Source organism: Rhea pennata, chromosome 12, assembly GCF_028389875.1.
Source record: "Rhea pennata isolate bPtePen1 chromosome 12, bPtePen1.pri, whole genome shotgun sequence".
In the NCBI taxonomy this organism is placed as follows: Eukaryota; Metazoa; Chordata; class Aves; order Rheiformes; family Rheidae; genus Rhea; species Rhea pennata.
In genome coordinates, this window is record NC_084674.1 from 14,135,679 (window position 1) to 14,162,062 (window position 26,384).

Sequence of the window (26,384 nt, forward strand, 5' to 3'; positions counted from 1 at the left end):
CTTCATTGATCAATGCTGAAAACATTTTGAAATTGAAAGTGCCAAGAATAAACAGTGCCATCCTCCACCCACGGCATTTTTACAGCTATTGACACAAGCAGTTCAGTAACAGCTCGGTGCTGCTGACCTGGCAGCTGTGTTGATCACCAGAAATTCACAAAGGAGCAGCAAATGGCAAATTAATGATGGACAAACCTCCCTAATGAGGAACTCTTTCCCCCCACCTCTCCATTTGAGGAGATAAAATAGTAGAGCAACCACAAGATGTAGAAGAATCTATTTAATATTGACATCAGTTTGTGCTTGTATCAGAACAGTACTGATGTTGTAAGAGCTAAGGTAAAAAGCCTCTCCAAATAGTACAAAAGAGCACAAGACAGTCATCAACACAGACTTTGAACAGGAGAACTTGATAGCAAGAGCCAGGGAATATGAAATCAAAGCTGTACAGCTGTAGGCCTGCTGATCACATGCCTTCCCCGGACCCCAGTGCATCAGGAGCCCAGCAAGTCAAGCGTGATACCTTCCACCATCACTTCTGCAGCGTTCTTTGGTCACATCCCGCCTCCCCCCTCCCAGACGCACATGCACTCAAATCACCTGGATCTTCCCCCAGCACATTTCTATCACCTCTTTCAAAACTCACTTCTAGTTGCCTGCTTCATCACATCACCCCCCTCCTCACAGGCAAGTGTACCAAGAGGCAACACTCCTGTACTTTTCTCAGCACTTTCACACCAGCTGAGCTTTCCTTTATGCTATTGTGAAGACTTGCAAACTGCACAAAAAGGAGAAATCATCCAACTAGTCAGATAAACATTCCTCTTTTAAAGGAGGAATTAATGGAGTTATGCTGTGTTATCCTTATTTCAGTTATTCACTGTCTTCTCACTTGCTGACACTCCCTGCCTATTAGTTTCAAGTTAGGTTTTAGGCTGATTAGGGCACCTTTCAGGCTCTGCAGCTCTCCTCTAGTAGCTGATGTTACAGTATGAGACTTAGTTACAAGACCCTGAAATAGGAAATGGTGTACTGGATATTTTAAGGACAAGTTCTCACTTAATCACAAACTCATGTAATCATTCTAGTTGAAAGGGACCTTCAGGAGATCTAGTCCAACCTCTTCCCATTTGGTCCCTCTAATCTGTCTTTTCTCCAAGCTATACAGGCCCAGTTCTCTCAGCCTCTCCCCAAGCACAGGTGCTCCAGCACCCATCCACCTTAGTGGCCTTCAGCTGGACATGCTCCAGTTTATCATCTTTCTTGAAAGGAGGGCCAAAACTGATGCAGTATTCAACACATGGTCTAATGAAAGCCAAGTACGCCATGCCACTTATACTCTACTTTTGTATTACACAATGAGAAAAATCTCATAACTTCATTTGCTCCTCAGTCACCAGCAATGACACAAACATCATATACAATGAACAAAAAGTTTATTGGAACGTATACACACAGGGATAACAGAGGTATCTGAGTAATCAAATATGGAATGTTTAAGAAAGTTAAAATAAATAAGGATACCAAGTTTTGCCAGTGCTAGGTCCAGCACCAATGTAAGTAAATGCCCTCTGAACAAGTCTGACCCTGTTGGGAACATCCCTGCAGAGTCTGTAAAGGTTCCTACCACCAGAAAGTGGCCAATAATTTTTGAATACAAAGAGTCACTATAGTGCTTTCTACTGATGTGCATTCAAACTGTTTATTCACTACTTTCGTCTCTTATTTCTTTAATAATATCTATTAAGTTCTGGAGTCCAAAAACATAACCCGTGTCTTGGCCCTCATGCACCACACTATCTTCTCCATAGTACTTGCAGGTTGTGTGGGCAAAGTCTATCATACGGACATCAACCGTACTAGCAGTTGGTTTGTAGGCATATGCTCCTGCTGATTCATCTGAAGATTCCTCTGAAAGGTCCTCCAAGTCCTCTGGGTCTGAATCAACAGCAACTTCCTGCCTTTCCTTTCCATCATAAATGATCAGCAAGGAGCTAGAATAGAAGCGGTAAGACTCTTGTTTTTCTAAGACAGATTTGAGTTCAGTCAGTTTTTTAATAACAGATTCAAAGAGTTCCCTGCGCAGGTATTTGCCATTATGAAAGAACTGGTAAAGTGCTTCTTTAAATCCTTGGACTGACAATTTTCTTCCATGGTACTTATTCATGAACATTAGCTGGCCAGTGCCTGCCTGGTAGACCTATATATGCAAACACACACACAAGACAAGGGAAAAAGAAAAAAGTTAAAACTGTCAGTACAACTGACTCAAAGCCCTGAAAAGACATGCTATGGAAAGCTTTTACAAGATGACTATTTGTCTCTTAGAATTGCTCTTGCACAGTTACAAGAACTGTTAACAACAACAGACAGCAGTATCTACGAAACTCTGAGGTACAGCAGAAATGGAAAATCCGTTCAATTTAGACTTGAACTTTTCCACTTGGAACATAAGAATGAACAGTTTAAGTGAGATTAGGAAAGCTGTGGCCAAGATCTCCAAAGTCAAATTACAACTTGCAAATTACAACACCACAGCCACTCAACTCGACTCATTATCTGCCTCCGCTCACAGCATACTAGACTGATGTGCTGAGCTCTAAGTGACACCACACACTCTTATACAAAATTAAGGCGTGCCCCATAATCCTCTGTATTATCCTTCAGGAAGACTCATTCCTACAGGAGAGCATATATCATGTAGGTCAATAATGCCCAAATATTTGGGTCAAGAACCTGTAAGCAGGAAAAATAAGGATTACAGGTCCTTCCACGTTTTTTCCTGGTTTTCCAGTACAGGTTTATACTGGGAAGGTGAATAGACAAACACCTTTCACATGCCAGAACTGTGGTTAAAAATGCAGCTCCCATACTTCGATTTCTGCCTCGTGCTTTTTTCAGAACTTAAACAGTGAGCTGAACACCAAACATACAAAAAGTCATGCTGTGGAACAAGTCTAAGCAAACACTACCAGCATTCTGGGAATCTACTGGTTGGAAGGAAAGACCCTTTGAAAAAAGCCTCAAAAGCAAACAAGTTGTTTCCCACTTGTCACTCCAGGAACACAGAAGCATGTAAACAAAAAATGTAGGTGAAAGTCCATGCTATTTCATCTCCTTATTTGACCACTAGTCTTATCACATTTACCAACCCACTTCTTGTCTGTGCTTTGCAACAAGTCTAGTTTTAGCAGTGAAAGGTCTATGGCTTTTCCAGGTCTCCAAAACAAAACCAATTGTTAATATTTTGGCAAATTTCCACATGCATTATTCAAGGTGCATATGTCAGTAGAACCTCTTTCCAATCATCTCCTGTGTCATCTTAAAGATACTAATCAAATCAGTAACTTTACTACAGTATGGTTTTGCTCTTATGGTGGAAGAAATGTTTTCTTACTCAGAGAATGCATTCACTGTGACAGTGTTCTGCAGGTTGCTCATGCAGATGCTGTCATCTTCAACTGAAGATTGATACTCTCAAGCTTCATTCACTCTCAGTGAGAAAACCACCACCACCTCAAGCACAGTGACACACGGGATGAAGTCATCAGCCAAAAAACACTAGTAAAAACAGGTACAAGCCTGTTGCCCTGCATATAATCCATTTTCCTCTTACCTGCATGCCACAAACTCGGACCCCAATAACAGCTGATGTACTCTGCTGACACTTGCGAATCTGATTAGCCTTCTTCTCTTCTGACGCATCATCCCCATGCTGTCGGGTTCCCATCTTAAGGTCCAACACGCATGGTACTTCATATCGAGACGTTAGGTTCTCCAGCAAAATAAATTCTGACTAGTTAAGGAACAATACTTACCCATGAAGATGCTTTAAAACCATTATCACAGCAAATTTTATAGTATCAAAACCTTAGATTTAAGGAACTCAAAAACACACCCACTACACAGTAGCCTATCAAGAATTACAGCCACCTGCAGCTGGCAGAGTGGGCATCTCAGGTCCAGTTTCACTGCTCTCTAGTGAGGACAGGTGAATTTCCACATTTTAAGCAGAAAAGTCACCAGGGTCATCTTTTCAGCTCAGTTAGGTCTTGTCAATCTAAAAGCCCACTTTATTATTTTCCAAGTACAGAAATATAATCAGGCAGCTGAAGCACAGAACTGGAATTATTTCCTGCCTAGCAAGAGTCTCCTTACATGTCTGTGGGAAATCTATCATTCTGTATGTCTCAGTTCCCACTCAAAAACCAGGAAAGTCTTTTTACAACACCTCTAAAATACAGAAGTTCTAAACCACTTCAGAACATCAAGTACTACTGTGCTAGAGGTACCATATATTGCCATTTAATTTAATAATCATTTACAGTGATACATGGAGGATACCAGCATGAAATATTTTCTATTTTTTACAACAGTTTTATGTAAGCAGGGTGGAAAGGCTCAGGGTGGAGAAGTTTGCCTACAGTTCTAGAACAGAAAAAAAAGTCTGCTTCAAGTTTCAGGCATTCACAGTTACCATTTTTGTGTTCTCCATGCTCTAAACCTAGGTAACTTTAGATTCAGCTTCCCTTTATCAAAAGGGCTTGTCAAAAAGAAATTGCTAGAAGCAGACAAGTCCTCATATCAGAAAAGACTATGACCTAAAGCAACAGTCAGAAGTTGCTGTGTGGGAAAGAGAGGAAGCTAATTTTTACATCGCTAAAACTGAAAACAAGTACTGATGGCTCTTGCAAAGGAAAAGAAGTGGCAAAACTCTTCTCGTTTGAAAGCTTCCATTAGTAAACTAGTTTTGTGAAAGATTCCAAACGTAATATGCTATAAAACTTTTCCACTAATCAATTCACAACTTTTATGTTTGAATAAAATTACTGAAACTCCTAGTGTTACTACTTTATTATACACTAGAAAAGCTGATGTTCCACAAGGGCTGGCAATCCCTTCAAAGTCACTAAATAAATCATGGCTTCAGAGTCTCTTTGGATTATAATTACAGTCTGTGTTGTACTTTCATCCGACACGTCCAAGAAACAAAAAGCAGCACTCTATTCATTCCATTGTCATGAAATATTTTCAGGAAAGGATACTATATTGATTCCGGTGTTTTGCATTTTCCTTCATCCGCTGCAACTGTTGCTGGTGACATTTCATACTCCAAGGATTATGGTGTTTGAACTGTGAACTAACATTTCCTTTTTTCTCTACACTGTAATATAAGACTTCAGATTTCTTCAGCCACTCAAATTCTTCCTCTAATTTGTGACTAGAAAACAGAATAAAGCAGCAAATTAGAGGTCAAACAGAAAAAAAATGTATTTTAAAAGGGCTGTTAGTTGTTTTAATTTTACAGACTACTTTGCTCTCCTTCACTAACAGCTAGCATAAACTATTTTTAAAAATTTTCTGTGTACCTGGACAATTTGCCCATCAGCAATATTTCAATCTTTGTAAAGCTATTTCCGTATTAATATAAACTAGCATCTAGTCAAACATGTTTATAAAGTATGGCTCCCCCCCCATGCATCTATCGCACTTTTTGCAGATGTGAAAGCTTCACATGCATCAGAAAACCTTTTTTAATTGACCATGACGGAGGAGGAGAGGAAGGTGAGAGAAAGAGATTAAAAAAAATATTACTGGGCTTAGGACAAATCAGTTTCACTACTGAACTTGACTGCACTGAAAAGGTCAGGAAAAAAAATAAAAGCCAGGAGTAAATGAAAGTACTGTTCTACAATTCTGGAGTCCACCTCCAAGCTTGACAGGTTGGGGGCCCGGGGGGGGGGGGGGAAAGAGTTCTGCACCCTTGCACACTTCAGTGCTCTGCACTCCAGTTTCCCCCCACCAAACATACCTTTTCATTTTTTCCTCTTTCCTGTGCTGTCGGACCCATTCCTTAGGTATCTTGTCATTCTCTAACAACATTGTCTTTTTGTTAGTCCATCGCAACAGCTTACTTTTGGGTTCACAGTCAGAATTATCCAAGTTTTCCAAGTTATCGTGGTCCCCATTTAATGGATATGCTATTAAACATAAGTTTCCATCTTCATCTTCTTCAAAGCTCACTGACACCACACCTGAAAAGAAAAAGGCAATAAACAGTGATGAATCGCTAAAGTGACAAGTAAACCTTTTGCAACACATGATTTTTACACTAAAAATAGCAACTTTTGCTTTTTCTCTTACCCTGGTCCTTAGTATATCTTGCCACAGGCCAAAACTCATCTGCCAACCTTACAAATATCAAAACACCTAGACAAAAATGACACCTCATAAAATACAATTTATCAGGCTGACAAAACAATACAAAAGGTTCTTTTCTCTCTTATGCACAGTCAAGCAAGAATCAAATAACAACAGGAGACAATTTCAATTAATAAAGTTTTTATTAATTAAAAAAATCTGACTGGTCTGACCCTAAGATGTAAAATAATTTGTTAACATCTTGCACTGAAAAGTAACCTGCACAGAAAAACACCAAAAGCTTTAAGTTTTGCATGACAGCAAAACAAAAAGCATTTATCCAAACAAGATTTGGTAATAGATTCCCAGGCAAAAGGAAAGATTTGCAAGCAAAGCAAAACAAAGAATAAGTCACATTACAACAGAAACTAGTTCCAAGGCTTCTACTTAGAATCACCACGTTTAATTATACATTTTCTTCTCCTTTTTGGAATATATTTTATTGATACTGGCTATGCAGCAATCTTGTGCAATAAATAACAAAATGCAATACAAAACAAATCTGATTGTGGTACATAGAAACATGGTGAACCTTGAAAGCATTTTTTCCTCATCCTTCTCTCAAGAGTCTCTAAAAGCACTGCATTGAATTTTAAGAGTCTTAGTGGAGAGCTCTGACAGAAGTGCCCTCAGTGCTGTATTAGCAAGTTTCAATGGTTAATAAAGCAGCCATAACAATTGTCTGAATTTTTTAGTTTTATTTTTCAGTCCTCTCTCATCCTCAAAGCAATCTGCACAGTTCTTGCAGCTCATCTCTAGGCCAGAGGGGAGAGTTCTCGGCGAGAGATTGGCACTTCTGAGCTGGGCAGGCGGCTGGCTCTGAGACCTACAGTAGCTGGGGCAGGGAGCGCAGAAGCTCTGACTGACAGTCCTGCTGCCACAAAGAAAAGGACAACAAGAAAAAAAGGGGATGGGGCAGCTAACAAGTGACCTGTGACTTTATCCTGGAAAAAATAACAGATGGACCAAGTGAGGCTCCTCACCCCTAAATCCCTCCCCACACTTTCCAAAAAAATCCACACACACTAGCACAATTGTTCTATTACATTTTGAAAAGAATCATTCAAAGGTCACATTTTCTTCAACGGTCCAACAGAGTTTGTAGTGAGATGTGTCAAAAGTCTCAGTATGCCTGCAGGGAGCGTAACTTTGAAATATCATCTCTGAAGTCTTCCACCAGTTTCACAACAAACAATATGCAAAACTTGGTCACTCATACTCAGTAGTTTAAAACAATTGCTTTAAAAAGTAACCCCATTAAAAATGCTTCAGACATTTATTAATCACCAGGCAGCAGCTCATGGAATAACGAACAGAAAGAAAATATTTCTGTTAACTAACGCAATGCTTAGGAGAACTGGAATTTCCACTCCTACATACCATCTGACTCAGCCTCATCATGGCTACTTGATCATTGCCTACCTAAATGCCACAAACTTTAATTTCCTTAGTGGCAACAACAAAACTGCAAATATTAAACAGGACACTTTACTGACATTTATTTATTGTGATCAAAATGAGAGTCAAGAGGACAAATTCAAAAGCAAAAGAAAATCACAGGTAAGCTTACAGAAAATGTCAACCAATCTTACCAAGTCCCTGTAAACAAACATTGAACAAGTATCAAAAAATATTAAAAGCTCCACATAAATAAAAGCAGAGTATTACCGAAAACATTTACAAGCTGTTAGCTACTTACCTGTGCCTAAGGGAGATACATAGGCTATCATCAGCAGAGCTGCTCTACTCTAATGCTGTTAGTCAGCCCAAGCACCAACTTGGCAAGCATTTCCACCCTGTATCTCCACAGCCTGCCTCAGACAACATCAAAATACATGAAAAGAAAAACCCTAAAATCTCTTCCCCATAGAAGAGATTTCAGAGGTAACAGATAGCACAGCATGCTCGCATTTACAGACGGGAAAAGCCTGACCCCATTCTAAGGTTTGGTAACTTACCCTCATATTGTGGAGTGAATTTACGCATTTCTGTAGGAAGAGTTTCATAGAACTGGTGTTCCCTCTGAATAAGGGGTTTACAGATGGTCTTGTCATTAAACCGGAGGACACAGGAGTGCCCTCCAACCTGGTGGACAAAGGGTTGAAGCAGGACTCCCTTGGAATAGTGCTCCACTTCCATAGCTCCAAATGCTGGGCTCATCCTTGTAGCACATTAGACAGAGGAAGGTGACAGTGGTGAAGGCACCTCAGAGCCAGAAGTCTCCAAGATCTGAAGGCGTGAATTCCGATTCAAAAAGTCTGTTAAAACAAATACAACAGAACGCCCGGTCGTCAGTGCCCCGGCACGCCGTCGGCGGGGTCAGCAGGGCTCGCGGCGAGCCCAGAGCCGCTCGCTCGGCGGCGGCGGCGGAGTGAGGGCGAGCGGCGGGCGCGGGCAGCCCGGCACAGGCGGCCGGCGGCGCCGCCCCGCGCGGAGCGGCCACTGCGAGCCGCGGCGGGGCGGGGCCGCCCGGGGGCCGCCCGGCGCGGGGGGAGGCCAAACTCTGCGCCGGCGGCCCCCGCCTTGCCCCCCCCTTCGCTTTTTAAACATCCGTCGTCGCAAGTGCAAACAGTCCAAATCACGCTAAAAGCTCTCCAGCGTATGTTCACGGCACCAGATGGAACTACCTCCCCTTCCCTCGTCTTGAGCATTAACAAAGCACACGCATTAAATCAGCCAAAAAAAAAAGTAGTAATTAAAAGTAAGTTCACAATTCATACTATCTAGACAGTGACAGCAATCTCAAAAATCTACTGAGGCCCAGGCTGGGCAATGACATCACTTGTTTATTCACAACAATGTGCCAAATGCTTAAAATATTCATAGATACTAAGTTTTCAGATGAAAAACACATGACTAAGAAGCCATTCTCCAAGACCTTATTTTTGCACATGTACAGCTGGAGGCAGAGTATTTCATGCAATCCGGCTGGATAAGAAGTATCTGTTATTGTGTCCCTATGACTTCATCCCACTCAATTCTGGTCAGTTTCCAGTTTCATGCAACTTGCACTTTGATACCCAATTAAAACAAGAAAGCTAAAAAAAAAAAACATGACTGTCTTAATCTGTGCCTTTTGGTAAATTTTTAAGTTGAGTTCCTCTAATTTTAGACCCAAGCTTTAATGATTAACTCTTGGCATCTAAGAACAACCTTCTGCTTATTTTGTCTGAAGATCATTACACAAACAATAATGCACTTAATTCAGAGAGACTACAAAATGTTCTAGGTCACAGGTCTATTTTTATTTGTCCTCCTCAGATATTTAACAGCTTTACATTAACTTTAAAAGCAGAGAACTGCAGGCTTAAAGTAATGGTACTAAGAGGAGTATAAACGCCTACAGTATGCCTCATACGTAAGGACATTAATTGAATTAAGCAACTAAACAGCTTAAAGAAACAACAGGTCAATCAACGCCAACTCCTGGAATGTTTATCTGCAGCTAAGGATAACAGATCAATATTGTTTTACTCACTGCACTCAAGCGAGCTTCCACCCCCCCCTTTATTTAATAAAGAACTACACGATTTTTTAAAAACTGAATTACTGAATGCAGAAACAAAGACTTGGAGTGCCTCTACAGGAATATGCAAAATTTCACCTGGGAGAGTATTTGCCTAAAACAACATTCTTTTCCGATATTCTAGTTGTATTTTAAGATCAGTGCAAAAATGAGTAACTTTCCATTTGTACTGTTATCCTAATATTTTCATAATGTAGCTACTATTCGCCCAGAGAAGTGTCGCATCTACCTTAATATCAAGAACTTGACAACTTCAGAGAAACATAACTTAAACTCTCGATTTCACCCCAGGCAAGCCATCTCCAAAAATCTGTTCAACTATAACCAACCTAAAAATGACCTTGCGGTACCCAGAAAACCATAGAAACCAATATACCCTTGTCTGACCTCAAACACAAGACAATCTAATCAATCTCAACTACAGCCATAGCCAGAAGGTGGCACTGTCAGTGCTTTAGAGCCACAGAAAATTTCAGAACATATTTACTAGATGTCTCTCTACTGTAACCACCAGCTTCAGTGGAGGGCCACAATCCTCTCTATATTTACTCAACAGTCAACTGTAAGTTCATCTATCAGCAGAGATGAAACTTATTTCAAACTTTCACCAAGCACACATTAACAGGCCACATTAGTTCCCAAGAAAAGCTCTCACTGACTTATTTTCATTGATCACCAGTAAAATTTAAAGCATCAATTTGTATTTGTGTAGTGCATCAATAACTTTATAAGTTTCAGAGATCTAATAAGGATTTCTTAGAGCTAGCAATTCCGCCAGCCTTCCGGAACTTTGCTTAATCCTCTTCCACCACATAAATAAAACTTTGCCTCCCAGAGAGTTCTGGCTTTCACTGGAAGGCATAGCTAAGCACATACAAGATCCTGCAGCAACAGGGCTTTACATTATTAAAAGTACGTCTGTGCCAGTATCACAACACATCAGCATTTCAAGAGCCTTTCTCTCCAAGACAGCATTACTATTCAGTGGGCATCCTCCTAATTATCCCTGATGTAGACATCCCTTGATACAGCTGCAGTGATTCAAGCTAGAAAGTAGCTTGAAACAAGGTTAGCAAGTGGCTTTAAACATCCTTTACCCCTCGTACCTCCTGCATTCCCCAATTCTGGTCAAATTTGCCATATAAGAAAAGCAAAGAAACACTTATTCCAAATTAAGCAAGTCACTTGCTTTAAGCAAAATACTTTACCAGCAGAAAGTTGTTCATCCTAACAACTACTAGTCCTACTGCAAAGTTGCATTAAAAGTTAAGCCTTACAAATGTTCACACCACAGAAATGCTTGTCCAGCAAAAAGTACTTCCAATACAGATGACACACAGCATCTTGTTTTCCCAACATATCTCCAGGGAGCTCATTAATAGCAGATGAGCTTGTTTTCTTTCATATATGCCTAAGTAGCCTAGAGAATATTTGTACACAGTGCACCACACTCAACAAGCAATGGAATTAACCAAGCACAAAATTTCACAGGAATATTCATGCTACTTTGCTACCCCGTGAAAGTAAGATTTGAGTATAGGTATTGTGTAACATCCAATTCAACAGCTAATACAGGAAGTTTTTCAGTTCTGATATTATACAAGATCTTATGCTTACTTCCCCCCCCCACTAGAGAAGCCAAAGGAAATGCTGCTTCAACCCAAAAAATACTCAAAGGATAAATGCTAGCTGAAAAGGGACAAAAGAGCTCTGAAGAACCTTGTTTTTTTTTTTCTTTCAGAGAAAAATTACAAACATTAGTACAAAATCAAATGCACCACCACTTCATCTGCATTACCACAAGGCAAATACAAATCTATCAAATAAATGTGTGTGGGGGCACTCACATCAGCAAAGATTATTAGAGAGGTATTAAGCTCTTTTTATACTACATTTTAGGAGGATGAATCTATACACTATAAATCTGTGTGCAAGTGGACCGCTGAAAAATGCGTCAGCGAGGAACTTCTACTCCTTGCTATAAAATCTCCAACCAAGCTCCTTATTTCTGCAAAATAATTTACCACTTGCCATACAAGCCAATTATGTGTATACTATTTGAACAATGACCTTGAGCAAGCCCACATATTCTTGCTAATTCGTATTTCAGTGAACCTGGCAGGTTTAGTTTGCACTTTGAACAATTATTATATTTCATCTTTTCAAGATGGGAATACCATTTTATCTAACAAATTTAAGCTGCTTCCATGCAACGAAGTGACCAAAGTTGTTCTCACTTTCATACAACACCAAGACAGTTGCCTTTTACCTCTACCACAACGAACTATCAGTACTTCCTTGCTATTTTGGTTCCACTTAATAATGAGAATTTTGCCACTCATTATCAACATGGCCTGGATCACATTTGCAATGCCTATCAGAAGTGCTCTGCATTGTCTTATTTTAAAAGACTATACTTGCATAAGCAACCTTACAAGGGTGTCAAACTGGTTCCATTTCCTTATTGATAAGAGCTGTGATCTAAGCAAAGGCTTTCAGCAGCAGTGATTTTAAAGAGTATAAGCATGAGATAGGTCTTCGTTTTCATTCCTCAGATTCTATAACCAGCTCTTTATTAACACTCTTTGGTCAAGTAAGAGCACAAAGTAGCTGTTTTCAGGTGACTTTCAAATAATACAATTCACATTCCATGTACTCTGCCCTTCCCCCTCCTCCTATCATGCGTTTTCAAATGCCTTTAGCAATATCTTTTGTTCAAAGGATACATCAGAAAAAAAGAGCAAAAGTATTATCCCTTCATAAGCATCAAGTATTTCAAGAGAAAAATCCGATATAAATTTTAATGAACCAAGTATGGCAACTCACAAATAATAATCAGCATGATTAATGTCATTCTTAAACTAAGAAGCAAAAGGTGTGAAAAACCCAAATCTGTAAAATGGAAGTGACATGTAAAGATAGCATTTTATTCTCAGACATTCAGGTGTCACAATGACTGCCTGAAGGATACCACAACAAACTCGTGTTTTGATAAAACTCAGACCTAACATTCATCTCAGCTGATGGCATTCTTTGAGAGGTGCTTCATGTTGTTATAGGTTCTTGACTTAGTCCCACATGCAAATGCATTAACGAAAACATCCTCTGGAGAAGCTTCTGGCTAACAGCTCTTCACTTCATTACAATCTCATAGAAGTAACACTTTTTCCCAAACCTTGTTAACCAGTGGAATTGCTGAGAAAGAGCTGTCCTCCTCATCAATCAGTTAAACCAGTGGTCTCCAAACTACAGACTTTTAGTTTGGGTGGCCAATACCCAAAGTCCACCAAAGCCATAAATCAGCTTTACTGTGACAGAAATAGCAAGTAAGCTAAGCTTTCTGCCAACACCTTTCACAGTTCATTGGGGAGTAGAGAGGAAGGCTGACTTAAGATACAGCTCCTGAAAGACATTACAACTCTACTGAATCAGACAACACTAAACTGCTTCCCCAGGTTCCAAAGAAAAAAAGAAATGGCATAGCCAGCCAACAGGAGAAGAAAGAAAATCAATCATCAGTCAGAGAAGCCAAACAGAATGCTGCTTCAGCCTGAAAAATACTCAGGAAGGGATAAACACCAACTGAAAAGGAACAGAGAAGCTCACAAACTTCAATGTGGAAAGTGTATGGTAATTTTGTGAGAGACTCTACCAGCTGCTTCATGCATAAAACTAAAAAGATACTCAGGTTTGAGTTGGTAAGTCATTAAAATATTCAAAGAGAATGATCCTCTATGACTAAAACAATAAACACATTAAGAATCTACAGTACATCTATCCAACTGAGTCTATATAATAACATAACTAAATGAATTCTACAGCTTTGGAAGAAGCCTTAAAAAAGAGCCTTAAATTTTGCATGACTACATGAAACAAATACTTATGCTGGTAACAGTATCCTAGGAAGAAGTTTCATCTGTAGCATAAGAGTGCATCTCAACTGTCAATCACTAGAATTTTAGGTTTTTGTCATAAACAAAAGTTCAGTTCCTCAAAACAAGTAATGCAAATTTAATATAGCAGATTTAATGGCTTTTCAGTATGGTTTAGGGGAGAGAAGGGAAGTAGAGTCATGCTGTCACACAGGGAGAGATATCACAGGTGGGCATATTGCTTTTAATTTGTCTGATTTTTCATTTTTCCTAAATACAAGAACAAAAACATGACAAAAGGCAGCAATATACTGTAGGTCTTTGAAGTTGGCTAGTGTCTGAAAACACACAGACCCATAAGCTATTTCAGAAAACTACTGAATTAAGCTCACTTTAAAAGAAAAGTTAAGACAGAGGGGAATCGCTTTTTTTTTTTTTTTTAATCAAGTGTAACTTTAAACCAAGTGGCAGCAAACGCACATACTATTTTATTATTTATAAAAACTGGAAAGAGGAAAAAAAGATGCTGAGCTACACGTCTCCATGCAAGGCAACTTATTTATGCTTTTCTGTAGCAAAATCGATCAATATAATGATCATCAAGTTTTCTCCACATAACATACAAAGATGAATAAGCTTGAGGGTTTATAAAAATATCCAGCAAGGATCATTTACAAATCCAAGAGTAAAATAGTATCAACTCCTCCACATATAGGACACATAAGGAGGCTACACATGCATTCACTTTCAGAATAGATGTACTTCTGCAATAGTCTTCACTGGTAAATCACAAAGGTGATGGAAGTTAAGCACTGTAGTGATGAGTTTATCATAACCACCTACAGATACAAAAAGCCAAAAAAAATAGAGGAAATTATTCTTGTTAAATTAAGGGCACTTTAGCAAGGGAGGCAGGGGGTTGTATGACAGAACCATCTTTAGTAATAAGTGGCTGGCAACTGCAGCAACACACTGCTATAGTTTAAAATAATGGAAGAAACTTCTTCAGATAGAATGCGAAACAAATTCCTTGAACAAATTTATGTAATCACACATAAATAGACTGAGCATAAGAACCCAGAATTATACATGAATTCATGCACGAGGCTCCTGAAAAGTAAGTTTGCAAAATTTCTGGAAAAGTGACAGAACTAACTGGACAGTGGTCTCAGCCCACCCAGGTACAAATCTAATCCTGATTTTTTTTTTTTTTTAAACAGTAGATCACTAATACAAGATTCCCACCAAGAAAGGCTGCATGCTTGTTATTATATAGAAGTTATCTACTCATCAGTTCAATAAGTTAAAGAAGTTCTTTCCTGTCCCCACACTCACTACAGGAGCTCCTATTTCAGGTCACGTATGTTCTTCCTCCTGCGTTATTGGAGAAATTTAGCTATAAATTTTGAAACACATCCACTAGCATTAGCTTATAAATATAACAGAATAATCCTATGCTCTGTCCCAGAGGTCATCTATCAGCAGCACGCGACACAAAACACACTTGGAAAAAACTCCATTTTTCAAAAAAAATTTTAGCAATTCTGTAACCGTTTCAGTGTAATGCATCTTCAGAAATACTAACAGTTATATATATATATAAAAAAAAAAAGGCTTGAGATGTGCAGTAAAGAACATCCTGAAATAGCCTATATTTCTCTGAGGATATTAAATCACCTATATCACCTACAAATACTCTTCTAGATCTCTTTTCCTCCACTGAAAGGAGAGGATGCATGGCCCAACATTGCGTACAGCAGCCAAGGACTTACAATGGCTACATTCAAGACCCTATTCTGCTACGAATCTCCCAAGAAGGTGCAAGCCAGCACTTTTTGCCAAGATTCCTATCTGTAAGGAGAATATCAGGCTTTTTCTATCCAATAGGAATTTTTATTATAACACACAAATGAAAGATGAGGCACTCTGATGCTGACAAATGTACAGAAAGATGCACTATTTCAGCAAATAAATTTTTTGCTAAACCAGTAATATCTTTAGACTATCTCCTTTTGCTCTCTAAAAATGGAGTTCTAATTTTAATAAAACACGAACCAGCAATATCTATTATTGAGGGGGAGACCCAAAAAACTGATATAAGACATACAACTACACCTGTAAGGTCAACAGAGCAGCTGCAGAGCCATCTCTTGGAGAAAATACTGCAAGATTTTTGAATATAACTTTGACAGACAAAAAATCCAAAGAACTACAGAACATACATATATCTAAAAATGACATATATTAAGGGAGAAAACAGTTAAAAAAAACAAGGTGCATCATATGCTTTTTTAAAATACACACAATTACACCTATCTTCCCTAAACTAGTTCTACGTTATTAGAATTCCAGTTTCCCCAATGTTTCTTCATCCTTCAGTAACACAGGGCATCTCTAACAGCTTCCAGTCTTCTCTTAATAGAAGCATGTACAGCAGCCAATGATGGCCATTCAGCTGTAGGAAGTGATTCTGAAGTGATCAGTCATGAGCTCAACACAAGTAATATTTCAAGATACCAAAAAGCAACACCTTTCAGCTTTATCTATACTATTTTTAACTTGTAAGCTTAACTGCTACATATACAAAACTCCAGAGACAAATACCAGTTTACTTTTATCTCCTTAAAAAAACGCCCAAGCTACAGGTTAAGTATACCCAGCCAGAAAAGGACATGAGAAGTCTGACCCATGTACTTTTTCCAAGGATTGTGTAATTTAAGAACCCATCTCTTTTCCAAGAAAAGAAATGCCAGGGAATTTAGAAAACCTGAACCAGCAAATCTAAGCTACTTAAACTTCCTATTTAGAAACTGATCCATCTTAAAACAGTATTCTGGCACCAGCAGCTAAAAACATCAGTTGCTATAAAAAGACAATACTGCCCTTTGTCACAGACAAACCAAAATAGCATTCAGCCTTTAATCTTCCGAAAATATGACAGTAGGATCCAGATTGTGTGGATTACACATGAAAAAAGTGTTATTTAAGATATGAAAACAAATTCAAGGATTAAAATAAATTCATGACTATGCCTTTTTCATTATCATGAATTTAGTAGTCTAGTAACTATATTTCTAACCATACAATAAGGCAGTATCTTTGTAACTGATCCTTGAAGTTGCAAATGAGCTGTCACGTAAGAAGCTGCTGAAGAGGAACACTCCACCAAGTTTTGCTCAAAGGTCGTATTCATTTAGCTATATGAAGTTTTCTTCTGCCTGTATTCCCTTCAGGTATCTTTCAGAAGGCTTTTCTAACCAGAAATACTAGTGGTGCACAGCACAAGTTTATTAAATTCAAGCTTAGATGTCCAAATCCTACAATCCAGCCTAGCTCCTCAAACAAAAATTTCCAAAGGAACACAAAGATCATCTATAAGTAAATCTTTACTGGAAGAACGGTGCCAACAATCCATAATCAAATAATTCATGCATCCCATTTGTGTGTGTTCATGTATGCCATCAACATATTCTTTCAAACAAAGGACAGTTTATTCTTTTTTAATGGATACTAGTCAAAAGCAGTCCAGAACAGAGCCAGAAGGACTTCAAATGTCCATCTAGAATTTAAACTAGGATTCTGAGGCTCTGATGATCATGACAGATTGAGCTCATGCTCTAGAGCAGTAGAGTTCAAGAGATGCATTTAGTATCTTTTAAAACTATATTTCAACTTCATAACATATCAAACGACTGGAAAAAAACGCAAGTCAAATAACGCAATCTAGACTTGGGTTTTAAAGAGAAGATTTTATAGGATTTAGTGATTCTAAGAACTCTTCTTTCCATTTCCACACCTATTAAAGGTATAATGAAAACAAATACTAGGTCCTAAAACCTTGAACACATGTCTTTTTCCAGGAAGACTTAGTAATTGCTGAACTTCAATTCCAAAACATGAAGAAGAGTAATTTAACTGTGTTTCTTGTTAAATTGCAGCAGATTGGACAAAAGCAGTTAAGGACAGGAGAGGAGTCTTAGATTAAACACTTAACATGGCACAAAAAAACCAAGGGAAATACAGTAAATGTTTCCCACAGTAACCATAACTCATTTGGAACACAATTTCTCCCTAACAAGAGAGACAAAAATCTTGTATACAAGCATACTTGCATAATACTTCAAAAATGCCCTTTTTAAAGTATTTATGTATTTCATGTTTTCAGCTTCCTGTGATCTCAATATACTATCTGGAGCCAATTACAGTTTTATCATAGTAATCACTATCAAAGAATTAATACATTTAATCTCAGTTTACGTATTTAATCAGCAGTATGAAATCACTTGAAAAAACTAACAATTTCAATAATCTATAAAACAAAGCTTTCACAGCACCTTGACTGCATTGTTTTTATCTCTCTGAAGGCTGAAATACATTCAATAATGAAAAGTATCTTGTTTTATTAGTTCATGTGATGGGACACAGCTACAGTGATTCTTATGTTCTCATAAAAGGAACAAATGCATTACAAGAGGTTTTAAAAACAGCTACAGATTCTATACCATAGGCAAGTGTGGTTGGCACAACTGTCTTCAAAAAGAAGCTATCAATAACTAAAACATGAAAGCTGACAGGATGACTGCTGACAATCTAATTTCCTCTTCCAAAAACTGCAATAAAGCATCACCATCCATGCTATGCTCATGTTCCAGGTTAGTATTTCTGAGAAATGGCATGCTGTTGGAAAAAATTCATTTCAAGAAGTCAAGCTTTGGAAAGAGCATTTTATTCTTTGGAAGCAAACTGGGCACAGTGACGTTAAATCATTATTTACACTTTAAATGCAACACACCACCATTCAGAATTTAAGGTTAAATATTTCAAAGGTTTCAACAGGACAATTGAGAGAGTCCTTCACTCACCACTCCTCACCGTTACTTGATCTGTATTTATTCCATTTATCCTCACCATTGAGAGACTGCTTATTTCCATGAATTCTGAAATGATTCTCCAAAAACATTGTCCTCTCCTCATCTAGAACTAGAACCTTGGTTTAACATTCACAGACTTCTGTTTAGAAAATTGGCCAAATTAACAGATTCAGGACTTCCAAGACTTATTACAACACAAGTCAAGACATCACAAAAGCTTTCAGTGGTTGTTTCATGCCTCTAGACATCTGATTAGTAAAACACTAACTATAAACAATGTCAGATCTTTATTTGAACAAACACTGCTGCTTCCACAAGGTATGCATCATTTCAGATTTGGCTGGAGTAACAATTTCTGGCTATAATTTTGTCATAAAACTTTTGCAAAATGAGAAAGAGGACAACTATTTTGAAACAAAACAGCTATTACAGAAGGTCCAAAACTAACATTCTAATGAGGTATTTTAAAGAAAAGTATAGAAATGCCCATCTAAAAATATATCTCAAAATTATAAAATGTAGCCTTTGAATATTTGAAAACTATCCCTACATAGTTTCAATGATGCAATAACCCTGGGCATGACAAAAAGCCAGATAAAAGAATTAGTTACAAAGGAAAAATCCGCTCCCCTGCAATGGAAAATTTTCATCTCTTCAAGCAAGCCACAGAGATGCTTTGCTGAACCTGCGTTGCCTGGATACCAATCGCAGCTTCTTGCCAACAGAGAGGAACTAAGCATCAGCAAATTCAACAGCTGGTAAGTAGATGAACTAGATGAGAGGCAGCAAGTTTTTTTCCATGTACTAGTGTGAAAAAAAAAAAGAAAAAAGAAAAAGAAAAAGAAAGTGACAGACTTCATATAAAGATTCTAACCTACACTCACCAGATATACAAGAATCAACAAGAGTATAAAATATCCATTAGCTCTTAACACTGCCATCAAACTCCAAGGTACTTCACCCTTACCTCCAAACTTTAGATATAGCCACAACAGTACAATCCATTCAAGTTAAAACTGTATTCAAAACTCAGGTTAGAGAATGCAATATGAATAAAATAAAATAAAAAAGTTGTTAGCATGTTAAGTTCCTGCCATTTCAGTCTTTTGATCCGGTATGTGAACTTTTGGAATACATTTCTACCCAAAAAACAAGTTCTATATTTATGCTTCGATACACAAGCATTGAGCAACCTAGTGTATTTCATCAGAAAGAATGTAGTCATACCTGCGCCTAGCATTAAAAGCCACATCAAATCATACTCACTTCAGAACCTTGTCCATACCACAACTGCCCCTAGTCCTTCCCACCCCAAGTACAGTGTCACCAGGCAGGATAGTATCACAAACGTTACTAAGGAGACACCTGATTTGCGCATTATGGATTTCGAATTATTCTAGAGTTTGGTGACACGCTGATTACACTGGTGAAACGGCACTTCTGGTTTCCTGCAGAAATTACTGCAGTTTATCACCTTACTTCCAACCACCATCAAAAGAGAATTATTAACTGTTACTTAATACCAGTTACTCCAAAATTCCCAAATCTCACCCAGCTTTACTCACTGAAAGAATTCAGACAGTAAAGAATTTAAAATTACCAAGAGCAGCTATTGCTCAATTTATCACTTTAGATGCAACATCCTTGTTGAGTTTCTACGTGTTAGCACAAGCAGTTTTTTGATCATCAACTTGACAACATATGCTTCCCATTTCTGCCTATTCACAAGCCAAAAAAAAAAAAAAAAAAAGCAGTCTATAGCACCACATCCAACAAACTGAGGCACACTGTTATGAGAAAGTTTCCTCACACATACATTTTTGGGAAGAATTTCTCTCCCCCAAAACATCCCCTCACATTTCCCAGTTGAGGGGAGAACAACTGAAAAGGAGCACCATACCAAACAGTGACCTGGTTGGAAGCCTGTCTGCTGATGGGCAGCTAAGAGATTCTTTCACTAATACCTTTCCTCATCCTGTATTTTTCCCAGGAGTGCAGGCCTGACAAACCTGAAGTCCTTCCTGCAAGCAGCTGCTGGGGAAAAAATTTTGAGAACACAAAATCCAGCTTTAATGCATCTTTCTGACCACCCTCCAGTTTTCCATCTCCTTCCCAAGTTATTGTACCACACGGTTCTGATCACCATCAAGAAGGAATGACAGCGTAAGTCATACACTATCTGTATGACAAAAGTGCTGAAGACAAGTTAACAGATCATTATCTCAGGAAGCTATGAAAAGTAAAGACAGAAAAAGTAGGAAAACACTTGTCAATTAGAATAATGAATGTAAATTTATGAAAAGCTATCTTGACCAGTTAAAGTCCTTCCCCAAAAAGTAAATATAGAAAGGCTGTAATCCTTCCCAAATACTTGTCATTTTTGAAGAAAGACCCCTGGATTCCAACAGTCAAAACACTGGCTTTTTTCTCCATTTACCAATATATTTTAATCAAGGGAAAAAAAAAAACATAGCTATCTGTAAGATGCTAAATAACCAAATACAAAGGAAACAAAATATAATTGTTTAATCAACACAGGAAGTGTACATATTTATGTGGCACGTGTATGTATATAAACTCAGTTTCCATTCCTAATATTCCTGTAAGCCAAAAAGCATGCAAATTAAGCTCAGTTTAAAGAAACAATTTTCAACTCTTTTCTTTTCAACTCTTTCAAAGAGTTCGTATATTTTATGTAACAAAGTTATGAGTTGATATATTAATTCTTATACACATTTAAGAGCCTAAATCGACCCCCAGGACCTGTTATTCTCAAACTTCCAATTTAACTGTAACATCCTTGCTTAATTTGACATGTTGCATTAACAATAACACACCCCACGGCACCTGACTGAAAAGTTAGAAAACACATGCTCACATTAGCTTTAACCTCATAGAGCTAAATACTAAAGCAAAATTCTGATTTCAGTATTTGATACAGAACTGCCACATTGCAAACGATCCCAGTTGTCAAATAGCATAAAAAGCATGTGGGTACTCGATACATTCATAAAATATCTGAGAAACCACAAGATATATAAGGCACCATGTCAAAAAAAAACTCCACCACAGACTAGAAGTAGATGGAATTAAATTCCAGTGTATATATCAGGAAAGGTATGTGTGTTAAACATATGTACCTTTTACAGTGGAATTATGGCCAAGGACATATTCCAGCTGTAACTACCAACAGGCTGTTATTTTGTCAACAGTGATAAAATTTATTTTCTCAAACAGAATGCAGATTTCCAAATCTCAACCGCAAGTGCTTTTTGTTTAAGGGCCTGAGGGCTGCAATCCGCGTTAACAAGATATTACGAACCTGTGATGCTTACAGAAGCACAGCACAAGCGATCACCTAACACTTCCCGTTTCACAAGGCACGGTGTTCGTGAGCAGCACGCCCACTTACGCAACACCTCCTGAAGCATCGCTCTTTCCACCTGCAATATCACCGAGCTGGCGAGCCAGAGGCAGCAAGCCCGCAGCACGCCCCGCGCCCAGGCAACCCGGACACCAGCCCCCGGGGGCCGGGCAGAGGCGACCCTGCTGAGCGACCGCCAGGAAGAGCCGCTCCCGGGCCGCCGGCCGCGCACCGAGACCCCGCGGCTGCCCCCCGCCCGCGGGCCGAGCCAGGGCGACGCGCTCCCCCCGGCCGCCGCGGGCGCTCCGGCCGGCCGGCACCCACCTCCCGCGGCAGGCGGGGCCGGCCGCCGGGGCAGGCCGCCAGCGAGGGAGGGCACAGCCGCGGCGCCAGCGGCAGCCCCGCGCATCCCCCTCGGAGCCGAGCGCCGCGGGGCGGCCGGGCCGGGCTGGACGGGAGCCCCGGGCCGAGGGCGCGAGGGAGGGAAGCAGCGGCGCGCCCGTTACCTGCTCTCGGGCCGGCGCCGGCGGCGGCTTCGCTCCTTTGTTCCTCAGACGTCAAAATGGCGGCGCAGGTCGGGGCCGGCCCTCCCCCACCCCGGCGCCGCGGGCACGCCCGCCCGCCCGCCCGCCTCCCTATTGGTTCGGCCGGGGCCGCCGCGCGCTGATTGGGCAGCCGCCAGCGCCGCTGTTGCTAGGCGAGCCGTGGCGGGCGGGTGGGGCGCGGGCCGCGGGGGGGCGATCCGGGCGGGGCGGCCCCGACGGGGCCGTGGGGATCCCGGCCCGGCCCGGAGCAGGCGGGCGCCCCGGCGGGGCCGGCGGGCGCAGGGACGTGGGGCGGCCGAGCGCCCGCCGAGGGCCGCGGCAAGGCAGGGGGCCGCGGCGGCAGCCTTGCGGCCGCCGCCGGCTGCGCACCGTCTCCGGAGGCCAGCCCCGGCCAGCCCCCGCGGCGGGCCCGCGGCCGGGCCCTCGGCGTCCGCCCAGGCGCTTTCGGGCTCCCTCCCGTCCGTGCGGGCTCGGCTCCGTGAGGCACGTCTGGTTTCCTCTGCCCCTGCCCGCTAGTTATCTTGAACCGGCCGCGTCTCCTTTCCTCGCAGGCCGCGGCAGCGATCGATGGGGCTGTCGTTACGCTCGCCTTCGCTCCCGCGCTGAAGCGGCTCGTCCCCGCGCTGCGCAGCACGTAGCGCCCCTGTAGCGGGGCGTTCGGGGGAGCCCGGCTGCCACGGCGCTTGCACCGCTCCCGCCGGGCAGAGCTGCGCCCTCCCTCGCGGCCCTGCTTCCGAGGCGGGGGAGAGCAAGCAGAAGCACACGGCCGGTCCTCGGAGCGGGGGAGTCGCACGCGTGTGAGCTCGCTCGTTAGCTCTTCCCTGGTTTTGCATCACTGAAAAATCTCGTTTAGGCACAGGCGGCCTGCAGTCCTTGCAGGCTTCCCCCGATGCAGTTTTACCCCGAACGACTTCCCAGTGCCCGTGACCTAACGGTTTTAATGGCATCGCAGTTTTCGGGTCTTACAGGCTGGCCCAAGAATGCGTGTGAAACAACACAGTCACCATCCTTGTAAGAAAAAAAAGGAGATTACTGCAGTTTAAATTACTAAGCAACAGTCGCTCTGACAGTTAACTTAGTAACGCTCTGCCATCTATTTAATCACATTAATGAGATAGAACAACTCTGCTTAGGTACAAATTACTCTGCGTTTAATTTAAATAAAGGTCAGAGAGCTGAAAGCTACCCTAGCCACACGATTCTGCCTTGCGAAACATGCAGCAAAAGGCATGCTTTGTTCCCAGAAGCAAACCCGCGTTTCTGGAGATCAGATGCTGTGACGGGGCTGCGAGCACAGCGTGTTCCCTGGAAGGGCACATATCTCACATCCCGCCTCCCACGTTCGACCGCCGAGTGCCTACCCAGGCATGGGCAAACAGCAAAAACTATTTTGCACGGTTCCTATCTGGCTTAGAAATGGCTCCTCGATTTGGAAGTGTGAACATCACAAAAGAGGTGTAGAGGGTGAGGGAATTCTCCTTGTTTTAAAATATTAGCCGACATTATAAAGCTGGTCTGTAATTCGCTTAAGAGATTGAGTTATGGCTGGAGATTGTTGACACACACTACTAGATTTAATCTTTGTTTGCAGGCTCAAGAACGCCGTGTACAGCCCCGAGCCGCTCCGAAGCTCTCCCTGGTTTGCGTTCCCCAGCCCCTGGGAGACGGTGTCAAGGTGCAGCCTCCGGGAACCGCTGCCTGATTATCCTTCCAGAGGGCCGGGAATATTCTCACATGCTCGTGGCGGCATTAGGTTTCTTCAAGCCTTGTTCGTCACTGCACTTCCTTCTGTCCTTCTTAATTAGCAAGGGAGCGATTCCAGGTTATGCGAGTCACTCGGACGTCTTCCCGCCTCCCCTGGGATCAGCTTGCCTGGCACAATTCATGCCTGTAATAAGTCGCTGACAGCAAGCCTGGCTTGGCAGGGCCGCGGTACAGCTCGGCCCCCACTGCGCCCTTCAGCCTGCCGCTGCCCCGGATTGCACACTTCCTAAAGGCTCGCTATCGCTTTCGAGGACCTTGGCCTCTGCAGGCTCAACCGTAGCCCCAGGCGAGCTGTGCTCCGGGAGGCACAGGCAAGGCTGGTCCTTCGCTCGCTGGGCACTGCAGCTGACCCCGCGCCGCCTCTGCTGAGCGCCTCCCCCCGGGCGATGGCTCAAGGCTGTTGTATATGCGATCCTCAGCTCTACGGGTGCTTGGGAGCTGCTGCAATAGCAACCCCTCTCCTTGCCAAGGCGAAGGAGATGCAGCGCTAAGCCCTGACGGAGCTCAGCTCATCCAGGAAACCTGAAGGTTGCTTCTTTCTCACACTGCCAAAGCTGTTCACAAACTAAACTGGCAACAAATGTCCCACTTCCACAAACACCATCTCCTCTCCTGTGTGCGCTGTGTGTACATGTATGTTGTGTACACGTGTATTCTTTTAAAAGAGCTGGTGAAAACTGCCAGACTGACAGTTTAAAGGAACAAGCTGTTCCATTTATTTACAGAACATAGACAATATAGGAAGCAGCAGAGTAAACTTCTCTTTCCTGGCCAGGGTCAAGTCCACTATCCTGAGGAAACACCCAGGAGCATAAAGTTCATGCATATTCATTTTTGTGTGTCCCCTGCCAGGGATCTAGAAATCATTCCTTTTACACAGAGTAGAGGAATATTACAAAGTTCAATATTATTCTTGCCATGATGCGAGCTGCAAGTTTTCCTTTGTGCAAAAAACCCCGAGACTGCACCACAAGATGTAAGCCAAAAAAAAAAAAAGTAACTTCTCACTAAATCAGCCCAGTTCCAACCAATACAGTTGTCTTCTAACTGCATAGTCCTCATCCACAATCTTAATTAGGCTTGTGCTCTGCCTGCACAGTGTGATCCATGCCATTTGTACCGTGCCTATGGTAGTTCAAATTAATGCACATGGTTCTAGTTATTATTTACTTGCAAAACACTCATCAGATGATGTGTCTGATTCAGTACTGAAAAAGCCAGGCCACTAAAGGAGGACAGCACTTATTTTAATAAGGTAAATGGAAAATACCATGCTTTAAAGATGTCTTGTACGGAAATAGATTCCATGCTCTGTCCTCAGTGCCATCAGGGTCAGAAATAATAATTATGAGAATGGATCTGGAAGAAGAAGGATAATGATGGAAAGGTTCTTTTGCAGGTCCACAGCAAAGCCAGCTGCCTGAGCACCAGCAGTTCAGATGCCTGCTGGGCAGACTGTCCCTTTCCAGGCACTTTCTATTACTCCTGTGCAATTACAAATTGATGGATGACTCATGGACGATAAACACAACCGGACTTTTTGTTTACTGGGATGGAAGCTCTGCTCTGGGATTTCTCAAGAGCTGGGAGATGGAGGGCTGACAGCTGTTGCTTTGTGAGTCAGGGTATGAGAGATCACGGGTGAAGAAACTGTGCTTTCCTGCAAAAGGCTGTGATTAATGGAATGGTTTTTCTCCACTCCAAGTTCCTTTTAACTGATTTGACCAGATCCAGGAACCACAAATAAAAACATCTGTAATGTACAGTTTAAGGATTTAACTTGTTGGCTGTGCTTCAGATGAGTGGGGAGGACACGTGACCTCTGGAAAAGACTCAAATGCCATGGCCCATCCCCTGCTGTGTGCCCAAACCTGCTGCACTTGTTGATTTTCTGCAGAAGCCTCAGATCTATTGCAAACATTGCCATCCTGCTGGGACCTGCTCCACTGCCCAGGAAAGACTGCAGAAGAACAACTATAAAAGAGGGCAGCAAGGAAGAGCTGCCTCTAGCCTACCAATTCATGCAACCATTCCCTGGCCTTTCTGGGGAGATCTTCAGCCCCTTCTTCACTCAAGGGCTCTTACCAGACCCACTTGTCCAGCTGCCAGCCCACTCCTGAGTGGCCCCAGGGGGAATACCCCAGGTCCAGAAAGTCCATGTAGCCCACCCAGTCAATACTGGGCCCTGGAGACTGCAGCCTGGGCTGCTAACTCAGATCCAGCTTGGGCTCCTGATAACAA

The 26,384-nt window shown here is 41.6% G+C and overlaps 1 protein-coding gene across 2 annotated transcripts; it reads right to left on the bottom strand.

Annotated features, from left to right (window-relative positions):
* Positions 1-1,419: 1,419 nt before the first annotated feature.
* On the bottom strand, positions 1,420-22,428 carry IP6K2 (inositol hexakisphosphate kinase 2). Of its 2 annotated transcripts, XM_062585669.1 has the most exons (6): positions 22,341-22,428; positions 8,160-8,459; positions 5,813-6,035; positions 5,046-5,221; positions 3,617-3,792; positions 1,420-2,200 (listed from the first exon to the last, which is right to left on the bottom strand). In XM_062585669.1, the coding sequence occupies exons 2-6, from the start codon at positions 8,359-8,361 to the stop codon at positions 1,703-1,705; spliced, it is 1,275 nt and encodes a 424-aa protein (XP_062441653.1). In that variant the 5' UTR covers positions 8,362-8,459; positions 22,341-22,428; the 3' UTR covers positions 1,420-1,702. The 2 variants fall into 2 exon arrangements, with proteins under 2 accessions (XP_062441653.1, XP_062441652.1); XM_062585668.1 differs by lacking the exon at positions 22,341-22,428 and having other exon boundaries at positions 8,160-8,586.
* Between the last annotated feature and the right edge of the window lie 3,956 nt (positions 22,429-26,384).